The sequence below is a fragment of the Sminthopsis crassicaudata genome, chromosome 1, assembly GCF_048593235.1.
Source record: "Sminthopsis crassicaudata isolate SCR6 chromosome 1, ASM4859323v1, whole genome shotgun sequence".
NCBI lineage: Eukaryota > Metazoa > Chordata > Mammalia > Dasyuromorphia > Dasyuridae > Sminthopsis > Sminthopsis crassicaudata.
In genome coordinates, this window is record NC_133617.1 from 549,952,926 (window position 1) to 549,966,898 (window position 13,973).

At 36.0% G+C, this 13,973-nt stretch overlaps 1 protein-coding gene across 3 annotated transcripts in view; it reads right to left on the bottom strand.

Moving 5' to 3' along the window:
* The window catches only part of FAM174A (family with sequence similarity 174 member A), a 35,741-nt gene extending 28,235 nt beyond the window's left edge, over positions 1 to 7,506 (bottom strand). The window contains exon 1 of one of the 3 annotated variants that reach the window (XR_012484698.1): positions 6,851 to 7,401. Coding sequence is in view for 2 of the 3 variants with exons in the window: in XM_074282013.1 (XP_074138114.1) it covers positions 6,851 to 7,287 (437 nt within the window). In the remaining variant the exon portion in view is untranslated. Of the gene's footprint in view, positions 1 to 6,850 lie in introns of all 3 variants that reach the window. The other 2 variants (XM_074282013.1, XM_074282012.1) reach the window with 2 other exon arrangements.
* Between the last annotated feature and the right edge of the window lie 6,467 nt (positions 7,507 to 13,973).

A 13,973-nucleotide genomic window follows, 5' to 3' on the forward strand; every position in this document is an offset into this window, starting at 1 on the left:
CCAAAGAATAACTAGAGACCATTATTGATCACAGAATAGAAAATTTTGATTATATCAAATTGAAAAGTTTTTGTACAAACAAAACTAATGCAGACAAGATTAGAAGGGAAACAATAAACTGGGAAAACATTTTTACAGTCAAAGGTTCTGATAAAGTCCTCATTTCCAAAATATATAGAGAATTGACTCTAATTTATAAGAAAGCAAGCCATTCTCCAATTGATACATGGTCAAAGGATAGGAACACCCAATTCTTAGAAGAAGAAATTGAAAGTATTTCTAGCCATATGAAAAGATGCTCCAAGTCATTATTAATTAGAGAAATGCAAATTAAGACAACTCTGAGATACCATTACACACCATCAGATTGGGTAGTCTGACAGGAAAAGATAATGAGGAATGTTAGGGGTTTGTGGAAAAACAGGGACACTGATACATTGTTGGTGGAATTGTGAATTCATCCAGCCATTCTGAAGAGCAATTTGGAACTATGTTCAGAAAGTTATCAAACTGTGCATACGCTTGATCCAGCATTGCTGTTATTGGGCTTATATCCCAAAGAGATTTTGAAGAAGGAAAGGGACCTGTATGTACAAGAATGTTTATGGCAGCCTTCTTTGTGCTAGCCAGAAACTGGAAACTAAGTGGATGCCCATTAATTGGAGAATGGCTGAATAAATTATGGTATATAAATGTTATGGAATATTATTGTTCTGTAAGAAATGACCAGAAGGATGATTTCAGAAAGGCCTGGAGAGACTTACATGAACTGATGCTGAGTGAAATGAGCAGGATCAGAAGATCATTATATACTTTTTTTTTTTTTTTTTTTTAAATTTTTTTTTATTATATATATATATATATTTTATAATATTATCCCTTGTATTCATTTTTCCAAATTACCCCCCCTCCCTTATTCCCTCCCCCCGACGACAGGCAATACCATACATTTTACATGTGTTACAATATAGTCTAAGTACAATACATGTGTGTGAATATCATTTTCTTGTTGCACAATAAACATTAGAATCCGAAGGTACATGCAACCTGGGCAGACAGATATTAGTGCTAACAATTTACATTCCCCTCCCAGTGTTTCTTCTCTGGGTGTATCTACCTCTGTCCATCATTGATCAACTGGAAGTGAGTTGGATCTTCTTTATGTTGAAGATTTCCACTTCCATCAGAATACATCCTCATACAGTATCGTTGTTGAAGTATACAGTGATCTTCTGGTTCTGCTCATTTCACTCAGCATCAGTTGATTTAAGTCTCTCCAGGCCTCTCTGTATTCCTCCTGCTGGTCATTTCTTACCGAGCAATAATATTCCATAACCTTCATATACCACAATTTACCCAACCATTCTCCAACTGATGGACATCCATTCATCCTCCAGTTTCTAGCTACAACAAAAAGAGCTGCCACAAACATTTTGGCACATATATGTCTCTTTCTGCTCTTTAGTATTTCTTTGGGATATAATCCCAGTAGTAGCGCTGCTGGGTCAAAGGGTATGCACAGTTTGATAACTTTTTGGGCATAATTCCAGATTGCTCTCCAGAATGGCTGGATTCTTTCACAACTCCACCAGCAATGTATTAGTGTCCCAGTTTCCCCACATCCCCTCCAACATTTGTCATTATTTGTTCCTGTCATCTTAGCCAATCTGACAGGTGTGTAGTGGTATCTCAGAGTGGTCTTAATTTGCATTTCTCTGATCAGTAGTGATTTGGAACACTCTTTCATGTGAGTGGATATAGTTTCAATTTCTTCCTCTGAGAATTGTCTGTTCATATCCTTTGACCATTTATCAATTGGAGAATGGTTCGGTTTCTTATAAATTAGGGTCAGTTCTCTATATATTTTGGAAATGAGACCTTTGTCAGAACCTTTGTTTTAAAAATATTTTCCCAATTTGTTACTTCCCTTCTAATCTTGTTTGCATTAGTATTATTTATACAGAAACTTTTTAGTTTGATGTAATCAAAATCTTCTATTTTGTGATCAATAATGATCTCTAGTTCTCCTCTGGTCATAAATTCCTTCCTCCTCCACAAGTCTGAGAGGTAGATTATCCTCTGTTCCTCTAATCTATTTATTATCTCCCTCTTTATGCCTAAATCATGGATCCATTTTGATCTTATCTTGGTATATGGTGTTAAGTGTGGATCCATATCTAATTTCTGCCATACTAATTTCCAGTTTTCCCAACAGTTTTTTCCGAATAATGAATTTTTATCCCTAATGTTGGAATCTTTGGGTTTGTCAAAGATTAGATTGCTATAGATGTACCCTTTTTTGTCCTTTGTATCTAATCTGTTCCACTGATCTACCGGTCTATTTCTTAGCCAATACCAAATGGTTTTGGTGACTGCTGCTATATAATATAGCTTTAGATCAGGTACACTTAGACCACCTTCCTCTGAGTTTTTTTTCATTAGTTCCCTTGCAATTCTTGACCTTTTATTCTTCCATATGAATTTTGTTGTTATTTTTTCTAGGTCATTAAAATAGTTTCTTGGGAGTCTGATTGGTATAGCACTAAATAAATAGATTAGTTTGGGGAGTATTGTCATCTTTATTATATTCGCTCGGGCTATCCAAGAGCACTGAATGTCTTTCCAATTATTTAAATCTGATTTTATTTTTGTGGCAAGTGTTTTGTAATTTTTCTCATATAATTCCTGACTTTTCTTTGGTAGATGGATTCCCAAATATTTTATACTCTCAACATTTGTTTGGAATGGAATTTCTCTTTGTATCTCTTGCTGTTGCATTTTGTTAGTGATATATAAAAATGCCGAGGATTTATGTGGATTTATTTTGTATCCTGCCACTTTGCTGAAATTTTGAATTATTTCTAGTAGCTTTTTAGCAGAGTCTTTGGGGTTCTCTAAGTATACCATCATGTCATCTGCAAAAAGTGATAGTTTAATTTCTTCATTTCCTACTCTAATTCCTTGAATCTCTTTCTCGGCTCTTATTGCCAAGGCTAGCGTTTCTAGTACTATATTGAATAGTAATGGTGATAGTGGGCAACCTTGTTTCACTCCTGATCTTACTGGGAAAGGTTGCAGTTTATTTCTATTGCATATTATGCTTACTGACGGTCTTAAATATATACTCCTGATTATTCTAAGGAATAATCCATTTATTCCTATACTCTCAAGAGTTTTTAGTAGGAATGGATGTTGGATTTTGTCAAATGCTTTTTCTGCATCTATTGAGATGATCATATGGTTCTTATTAATTTGATTATTAATATGGTCAATTATATTAATAGTTTTCCTAATATTAAACCAGCCCTGCATTCCTGGAATAAATCCTACTTGATCATAGTGTATTATCTTGGAGATGATTTTCTGAAGTCTTTTTGCTAATATCTTATTTAAGATTTTAGCATCAATATTCATTAAGGAGATTGGTCTATAATTTTCTTTCTCAGTTTTCGATCTACCAGGTTTAGGTATCAGTACCATGTCTGTGTCATAAAAGGAATTTGGTAGGACTCCTTCATCCCCTATTTTTTCAAATAATTTATATAACATTGGGGCTAATTGTTCTTTAAATGTTTGGTAGAATTCACATGTGAATCCATCTGGCCCTGGGGATTTTTTCCTGGGGAGTTGATTAATAGCTTGTTCTATTTCTTTTTCTGAAATGGGACTATTTAAGCAATTTATCTCCTCCTCTGTTAACCTAGGGAGCCTATATTTTTGGAGGAAGTCATCCATTTCACTTAAGTTATCAAATTTATTGGCATAAAGTTGGGCAAAGTAACTCCTTATTATTTCTCTAATTTCCTCTTCATTGGTGGAAAGATCCCCCTTTTCATTTGTAAGACTATCAATTTGATTTTCCTCTTTCTTTTTTTTGATCAAATTTACCAAAGGTTTATCTATTTTATTGGCTTTTTCATAAAACCAACTCTTGGTTTTATTTATTAATTCAATAGTTTTTTTACTTTCAATTTTATTGATTTCTCCTTTTAATTTTTGTATTTCGAGTTTAATTTTTGGTTGGGGGGATCATTATATACTTAAACAACAATACTATAATATGATGATCAATTCTGATGGAGGTGGCCATCTTCAACAGTGAGATGAACCAAATCAGTTCCAACAGGGCAGTAATGAACTGAACCAGCTACATCCAGAGAAAGAACTCTGGGAGATGACTATAAACCACTACATAGAATTCCCAATCCCTCTAATTTTGTCCGCCTGCATTTTTTATTTCCTTCACAGGCTAATGGTACACTATTTCAAAGTCTGATTCTTTTTGTACAGCAAAATAATTGTTTGGACATGTATACATATATTGGATTTAACATATACTTTAACATATTAAACATGTATTGGTCAACCTGCCATCTGGGGGAAGGGGTGGGGGGAAGAAGGGGAAAAGTTGGAACAAAAGGTTTTGCAATTGTCAATGCTGAAAAATTACCTATGCATATATCTTGTAAATAAAAACCTATAATAATAATAATAAAAATATAAGAATTAAATCTTTAAAAAAAGAAAGAATTATGAGGAATGAATGTGCACCACAACTTAGCATTTCCATTCCTTCTGTTTTACTCCACTTGCATTTTTGTTTTCCTTCTCAGGTTATTTTTACCTTATTTCTAAATCCGATTTTTTTTTTTTTTTGTGCAGCGATAACTGTATGAATATGTATAATTATATTGTATTTAACATATATTTTAACATGTATTGGTCTACCTGCCATCTAGGGGAAGGGATATATTTTTGAATATGGCAATCGCTAGAACTTTTTTTGCTTTCTTGTGTACATATGTATTTGGATTTTGTCTGATGATGCTTTCACTTCATTAATATCAAATATAACAAAGATATACACCTAAAGGTTATTATTTTCATAAAGTAGGACTTGAGCAGAATGTAAATAGAATTCCCTAGAGCAATTAGTTTTGATTAATAATTTAATCTGCAAGAGAGCTTGTACACTGGGTATAATCTTGAATTTATGTATGTTACAACAAATATACATCAATAAAATTAAAAAAAAAAAATAAAGGGCAACCTATGGAGCAAAAGTGATCCAGCTTTCTTTCTTCCTCCTATTAAATTCTGGTCACAGCTTTTTATCTACCTGCACGTGATATATGTTTGATATACTATATGTATTTGTTTCCATGGTTTTGTTTTTCCTTTCTTTTTTCTACTTTCCTCAATGGAAGTTCCAGAGAGGAGAAACAGATTTTTGTTCATTGAAAAAATAAAATTGTTATTATTATTTTTTTTTTTTCCCTGAGGCTGGGGTTAAGTGACTTGCCCAGGGTCACACAGCTAGGAAGTGTTAAGTGTCTGAGATCAGATTTGAACTTGGGTCCTCCTGAATTCAAGACTGGTGCTCTATCCACTGCACCACCTAACTGCCCCACCTAGCTGCCCCGTTATTATTTTTTAAATAATAATTCAAAGGGCAACTAGACAGCATAGTGGATAGAGCATCTGCTCTGAAGTCAGGGTCAGGAAGACCTGAGTTCAAATACAGCCCTAGGCAAGTCACTTAACCCCAAGTGCCTCATGCAAAAAAAAAATAAAAAATCCTAATTTATAGATTTCTATGGTCACAATTTTACATGATGCATTTTAATGAAGTCAAATACAAATTGTATTCTCAGTACTTTAGATAGTGTTTCACATAGTCAAAAGCAAGACCCAAGAGACCATAGTATAACCATATGCAAGCAAGAACCTTCTATAAAATATCCCAGATCCACAGCTCTTCAGCCTAAAGACCTCCAGTGCTGGGTGACTCACTAATTTTCACAATAAAACAACTATAGTTTTTGTGAAATTCTTTATTAGCTAGAGCTGCCTCTCTATAACTTCCAATTATACATATGATTGTTAAGTAAAAGGTTGGTTTTTTTTTGTTTTTTTTTTTTTTGTTTTTAAACCTAATTCATCTTACACCTAGTTCTCCTGAAGTATTATAAGATTGTCATCAAACTCTAAAAATGTATTTTATCCTCCAGGCAAAGTATTCACTCCACTTCAATGGAATTTCCAATGGAGTTCATTTTTTTACCCTCATCATTTGGGTGACACTGTCTCAGTGATCACTATCTCCAGCTCCAAATTGAGTTGGTCAATATAATTAATGACATGTGGCTCTAGAAATAAACTCAGTATTAATGTCACGGTTGAAGCATGGAAAAACAAGAGGATTCTCATAGAATCATAAATCTACACCTGGAATCATTTCTACAGGCCACCTAACACAGCCTCCTCACGTTAGAAATGTACACAGGGAAGTTGCAGTCAGTGCTTAACTCGTTTCCATCATCTGAGGTATACTAGAATTAATGCTGACAAAACAATGAAAGCACTTAAAATTAGTCATAAATTGGGTAATAAAATAAAAATCTTCATCTGTGATGGGGATTGCAAAGTTGATTTTTTATTATAAAGTAAAGTAAATACTTTAATTATCAGGAGAAGCGTGGTTTTGCTGGTAAGGAGATTCTCTCCATTAAACTTCAAGAGTTGCAGTAGATGAAAAATGTATCACCTTGCAAGCAGCCTTGAGTGGCTCCCCAGGTAACAGACACAATCTGCCAAGGGAATTCGGAAATTCCTTGTGAAAGACTATAAGTATTATAAATCGGAAATGACTGCTACTTGACAGTTCTAACACTTGATTATCACTAGATAATTATTAGTCCCAAAGTCATTTGACCCCCTCCCATAAAGAAACTTGTCAGAGTAATCTTTCCACGGACCTGCGGCACGGTGACTCTGCTCACCAGCTGGGTCATTAGGAAACCTCCCAAGCCCTCCCAGGCCCCGTCCTCCCCGTCCAGGCCCGCCTCACCTGATGGTTCTAATCACGAAGTACACCAGGACCGCGGCGCTCACTACCATCAGCACCAGGAGAGCCCTCTGGGTCATGGGTTTGTCGTCAGAATTCGGGGACACCGCCAGCCCGCCTCCTCCGATCTCGGCAGGCCCAGCTCCTGGGCCGCTGCCATTGCCGCTGAGTCCGGCCTGCCCGGAAGGAGACACGGTTCTGCTACCGCTCGGGAGGCCGGGCCTGGCAGGGAGGACAGTGCCCGAGGCCCGAGGCAGCGGCGGGGGCTGGGAAGGCTTCGCCGGGGCTCCGGGCAAAGAGGTGTGAGAGGTGTGGGCGGCCGCTCCGTCCAGCAGGAGCAGCAGCAGCAGCAGCAAAGACAGCTGCCCGCTCAGCGTCAGCAGCAGCGCGCCTGACAGCAAGCGGTGGCAACAGCAGCCGCAACGCGAGGTCCGCATCATCCCCGCGCCGCCCGCTCACCACGCCGCATTCGCCCGCTCCACTCCCCCGGCCCTGGCCCAGGCCTGGGCTCCGGGAAGAACCATGGGCGCAGCAGAAAAGTAGGCGGGCGCCTAGGAGGAGGAACCGGCGGCGGAGGCCAGGCCCGGGCCACTGGGGGAACCGGAAGTTTGCACATCTCTAGAGACGCCCCGGCTACTAGGGACGCTTCTTGTTGCCATAAAACGACGAAAGGGGAGGGGGAAGGAAGCGAGGAGAAGGAAGCGCCCCGTGACGTCACACGCCGAAGGCGGGCACGTAGTGATCCCGGGGAAAAGGCTGAGTCGAGCTCTGTAGTCTCAGTATAGCGCTGGTTTGATTTTTTTTGTTGTTAAAGGAGGTCGCACATTTTTCGAATTTATTTATATAAATATAAATTTATCATCCCATTATTCAGAAAATGGAGACTCATTCTTTCTTTCCAAAGACTTATTTTAAACTTATTACCTCAGCACACTAAATGCCAGTCCAGAAAGCGGACATTAAGCACGGTCTCGGGGGATGTCTAAAACCCACAGGGTACCGAGGGTGGAAGATCTGGGGTAGCATTTACACGTGCAAGCGGAGCGACCCCAGACAATTCACAACCTCTCCTTAGGCCCCAGTGCAGCCTTTCTTTCATACAGCTGAGTTTGTGGGGATATCACTGGCAAATTGTATTTCGATATCTTACCCTGTGTCTTTTATTCATGCTCTTCTCTTTACTCGGTCACCACTGTGGCTCTCCGTTATCACCACACTTGGCTGAGAGAAGTTTCATTATGACCGTGAGGGACTGCAAGCAGGTGGGGGACCACGTGGGTCCTGGAAAGATTACAATCCAGTTTCAATGAGAGGGGTTAAATGACCACGGGACTAATTTCTCCATTTGAATATTGAATAAATTATTTAATTGCTTACCCTCTTCTGGATTCTATGGGAATCCTGACCCCTGCTCCAAACTGAAAATGGCCGCTCCGAAGTTGCTTACCAACAATCTCAACTATTAGCTACAATGGTCTTTTCCTAATCCTCATCTTTTCTTCTCTTTTCTCTCTTCTTTCCTCATCATCCTCAGTCTCTTTATTGGTTAAAATCAATTTCTTTCTTCCTTTGTAACCTTCCTTCCAGTCCCTGGAATTGCCCTCTTCCCCGTTTCCTCTTCCCCTAGTTTTCTAAAGCGCTCCAGTTCAATTTATACTTCGTATATTAGGACCTCGTATATTAATCTCTAATATTGTTAATATCGCCTCACACAATTACTTTGTATTTACTTGGCATATATTTTATATTCAACTATCCGAGTGCATATCTTCTCCCTGTAGACTTTCATTTTTGTCTTTTAATATTAAACACTTAGATTGATGTATTATATATAACAAGATCTAACGAACGCCTTTGCATTCAATCTCTAGGGATGGAAAAAATTGTAGAAGCTATCCAGCCTTATTTTAAAAGATGAAAAAACTGAGAGACTTAAATCCCTTGTTTGCCTAAGGTCACAAATGTGCTAATCAACACAGGAAGGGTTTGAATTTAGAGCCTCTTTAAATTGAATACTCTTTTCATTTGATCACAGCAGTAGAAATTTGACTATCAAAATTATTAATATAAATTACTAATATTTAAGCAAAATATGGACAAATATTAATGTTATGTTTTTCATTGGCACTTTTAGGTTCCCACAACATATATTCCAATCTCGATTAATTTAATTTCCATGGTAATCTGTATAATAGAATAAATTTTTCTCTTACATTTTGTAGGAGACTTGCCCTGAGAGTGTCCAGATCTAACATCCTGCATCTTGTATTTTTTCTCAAACTTTTTAAATAGGGGGCCAGTTCTCTGTCCCTTAGACTGTGGGAGGGCTGGACTATAGTAAAAACAAAACCTCACACTTTGGCTCCGCCCCTCAGCCCATTTGCCATAGCAGGAGGGCTGTAGTGGCCACATCTGGCCCCTCAGCCAAAGTTTGAAAACCCCTGCTCTAGAGAATGAGGTTATAGAAAAGAGGAGGAGCCACACTCATCACTGGGGATTAGTTTGCATATTTGCAACTAAATCTTTTAAAGTGAATATTCCTTTATAAAATCTAATCCAACTCTTAGTGGTTAAATGGAACTGGGGAACAGAGGATCTTCTCTTACTCTTGATTGAACACTCTCTATACAGTCTTGAAGCATTAGCAAAGAACCATTAAACCTTAACCCCCTTAAGAGTTTCTAAGAACATAGGGGGAAAATGAAAGATAATTAGCATTCCTGACCTTCTGTATATATTCCAATACAATGCATACATGGAAAAAAACGGGAAATTATTTCACAGAAGAAAATAACTATCTCAGTTATAAGCACACCAAACTTATACTAAGAAAACAATGACATTTCTGAGAAATGTTCTTTAACTGCCCATGGAACTTCAGGGAATCAGGATTTAAAAGTGTTCAAGTTTCTAAGTTTTGATACAATGAGATAAATTTGATAAGTTTATGCTAGCAGTACATTTCACATAATTTGAATTTTTTTATAATGTAGTATTGGAGGGAGGGGAGATGGAGAGAGGAGAGAGAAATTGGTTCAGAACCTTCCTCATGGAGCTTGATTGGGAATCAATTCACAGAGCCATCTCTATGGAACTTGTGTAGTGTGAGTCTCATTCTGACTACTTCCCTCAATACATGCAGTTTGACCTCTACACAACCAGAAGCTTCTGATTTGCCCTTATGTGTCCAATCCTACCCACCTCCATGAAGGGGCTGCATCCAAGATGATGAAAGGAAACGTTGTCTAATCAATGGATTTTAACGGACAGAGAATTACTATTGTTTCTTTTTTTCTTCTAATTGTGTGACTTTAAGACACCAATGGTTTTGAAATTTCTGTGGCAGAAATGAGGGATTTCTTCCTCTCTTGCCGCATAGCAATGACAACTACTTGCACATGATAGAGATACTATTATTCACCTCTCAGATGATAATGATAAATGTTAGAGGGGATGTGGGAAAACTGACTCATTAATGCATTGTTGATGGAGTTGTGAAATGATTCAACTATTTTAGAGAATAAGTTAGAACTATGCTTAAAAGTCTATAAAACTGTGCGCACTCTTTGATCCAGTAGTGTCACTACTGTGTATCCCACGGAAATCATGGAAATCAAAAAGCAGGGGAAAGGACCCACATGTACAAAAATGTTTGTAGCAGCTTTTTTTTTGTGGTGGCAAAAATTGGAAAATGAGTAGATGTCTATTAATTGGGGAATGGCTGAATAAGTTATAGTATACAAAAGGAATGGAATATTATTGTTCTATTAAAAATTATGAACAAAGGGCAGCTAGTTAATACACTGGATAGAGCACCAGCCCTGAAGTCAAGAGGACCTGAGTTCAAATCTGGCCTAAGTAATTTAATACTTCTTAGCTGTGTAACCTTGGGTAAGTCACTTAACCCCAATTGCCTCAGGGGAAAAAAAAAGATGAACCAGCTGATTTTAGAAAAGCCTGGAAAGATTTACATGAATGATACTGAGTAAAACAGATGGAACCAGGAATACATTGTACATGGTTATAGCAAGATTGTGCATTGATCAGCTACGAAAGATTTGATTGCTCTCAGCAATTCAGTGATCCAAGGCAATCTTAAAAAACTTTGGATGAAAAAGGCCATCTGCATCCAGAGAGAAAAATGTGGAAATTGAATGTAAATCCACAAATGTTATGTTCATTTTTAAAAAATTTTGTTTTATTTCTTTCATGTTTTTTTTATTATTCTTATTTTTCTCTCCCAACATGATTGATAAGGAAATGTGTTAAAAAATGAATGTACATGTATAATCAGGAAAAATTAAATAAAAAAACAATGTTTATTCGAAAGATATAATGGAAATTATAAAAACATTTCTTTAATACCTAGGTATACATCCTCCCTGATATCATCTTAGTGTGTGAGAATGAGCTCAAATTTAACATAGTGGCTGCAAAAGCATTCACTCCACTAAATTTGCTTTCAAATGTAGCATCTCTGATGGATGAGTTGTTGACTCAACTGCCAGAAATATACTAGAACAAATTGGAACAAACAGATCATTCTTCACCTAGATTAATTGTCCAAACATTCTGGCATGGACTCTAGCTCCTGGACCTTGATCTCATAACCTTTTTAAACTCACAAGGTCACAGCATAGGTGGTGGTGGTGTTTGGTTTTGTTTTGTTTTGTTTTTCATCTCCAATATTCCTAGGCAGAAGGCAAGAAAAATTAGACACAATAGGGACAAAGAACAGCAGGGACATGTATTCACTCATGGTTTTATGTCTACCTGGCCATTGGCACTGTTCCTACCTAAAGATTTATAGTAGTTATTGTCTCCTCACTCAAACACAACCAGTGAGGGAAAAGACCAAATTGCCTCTCTGGGAGTCTTAATATGTATTTTCAGTACTGGTTTAGCAGACAACCTAAAGTCATGCAATAGAAAGATTATAAATAACCTTAGGTTACCTGTCCATGATGCATAATCCATAAAGGAGATTTTATCTGATCTAGTACAGTATATATTCATGTATTAGAATTTCATTGGTTAGTTTCTCATCACATAATATTTATAAGTTTAAATCCATGGAAATCAGTATTAGACTCCAACAAATCAGCACCTCAATTATTAATGCTACCAATTGGCCTAAACTATTAGTATTGCTATTGTCAGAATAACATTATTTCAGAATTTCTTCTATCTCATAGACTATCTATTTTAACCTATTTCCAAATGAGAATATGTAAAATACTTATCAACTAGATATCCAGATTTTACTGTCAATAAGGAGAATTATATACCATCTTGAAAAATGTCATTCAATTTTTTTTTCTATTTCTAAATCATTGGCAGATTGCTTTGTATCAATTCTAAGTCTCTCTCTCTTCAATTAGTCCTACTCTGCTGTCTGGGGCTAAGAAAAACAATACTGTTCAATTTCTGAGTCCTTCATCTAATTGAAGACATAAATTCTTTCTAAACTTGCTTTTCCCTCTCCAGAATAAATATTCTCAATTGTTTCAGTTGATCATAGAGCATATTCTCAAGTTACTTCATTATCCTTATTTCCCTCTTCTGGATGTTTCACAGAGAATTGATGTTCTAACATGAGTTTCTAGAATAAAATATTATTCTCTGACTATAGTCTAACTCAGTAGAATATAGTGGACATATAATTGGTAAGCTTTATACATAAATAAAGGAGCTGGAAGAGGAAAAAAAAGAAAATGAAATAAAATGGAAAAAGAAAAGTTTGGCTGAGGGAGAAAGCTGATACAAAAAGTAATAGATGATTATTACTAAGAATTGCTTCAGATAGCATAATCATAGCCAGGGCCTATATTTCCTCCTCTCTCTGAGGGTTACTTCTCTGTTATTGAATGCAGAAAAATAAAGTTATTAAGGTCAACATAGGATCTACTATTGTACTCCACAAAGTATTTTTTAATAATATTCTTTGTTCTTAGTCTATGAAGTCAAAGCTTACCCAGTCTTCTAAAAAAGATATCATAAATATAAATTACTAATCATTGCCAAGAATTTATAATATAACATATGACAAATACCTACTTCCAAATTAGTGAACTATTACTTATATGCTTAGTGATCAAATGTTATAAAACTTTATATCTTTTAAGAAATACTTGTATGCATTTATCCCATTTGAATATAAAGATTTATATAACACAGACCCCTGCTCTATAGGAGTTTATCATTTAAAAAAATAGAATTCCAATTTTCCCCCAAATTGAAACTATTCTGGTTTAATTAAAAATGAATAGTTTAACTGGAAGAAACACAGATTAAATACTTCATTTATGATTTTACATTTTTCTTTTGTTTTCTTCTATTCTTGACAAAAGAGAAACTCATACAGCAGAATTTAAAATTATTTTAAAATGTTTTTAAAATTTGCTAAATTTTTATTTTTTTAATTTAAAATATTGATGTCATTTTTTATACCTTCCAGATATATACTTTCCTGAGACTATCCCCTTGTCACAAAGATTAAAAGAAAAAAAAAGGGGGGGGAAAGCAATTTTTAGAAACTGGCCAATAGTTTAAAACATTTCTGATAGTGCATTATTATTTCCCATTCACAAGACCCTACCTTTTGCAACAGAAAGGGGGGCACATTTTCTTATTTTAATAATCATAATTATAAAGTTTGGTTATTTTGCTGTTATTTCCACTTACAGTATTTAAATAGTTGCATATATTATTTTGTGGTTTATCATTTGTTTATTTGATTCTTTGTTATTCTTTTATTTGTTGCTTCTTGATGTGTAATAATATTCTACTTACCACAATTGAATTGTACTCTAATCTATGGGCACTCATTTTTTAATTGTTTACTTGTACCAAAAAAAAAAAAAATTATACTGTATATATGAGACCTTTTCTTCTATCTTTAACTTCCTTAGTTCCTATGCCTGGCAGTGGAATCCCTGGATCAACAATTAATCAATTTTTACTGTACTAATGCCTTCTCTCTATTGATTTTTCTCCAATTGATCCTATATAGTTTGGTTGTACATCTTGTTTATCTATTGTCTCCCTTATTAGACTATAAATTCCTTGAGAGAAGATACAGTTTTTTGCCTTTCTTTATATACCCAGTGCTTAGTACCAGGGACAT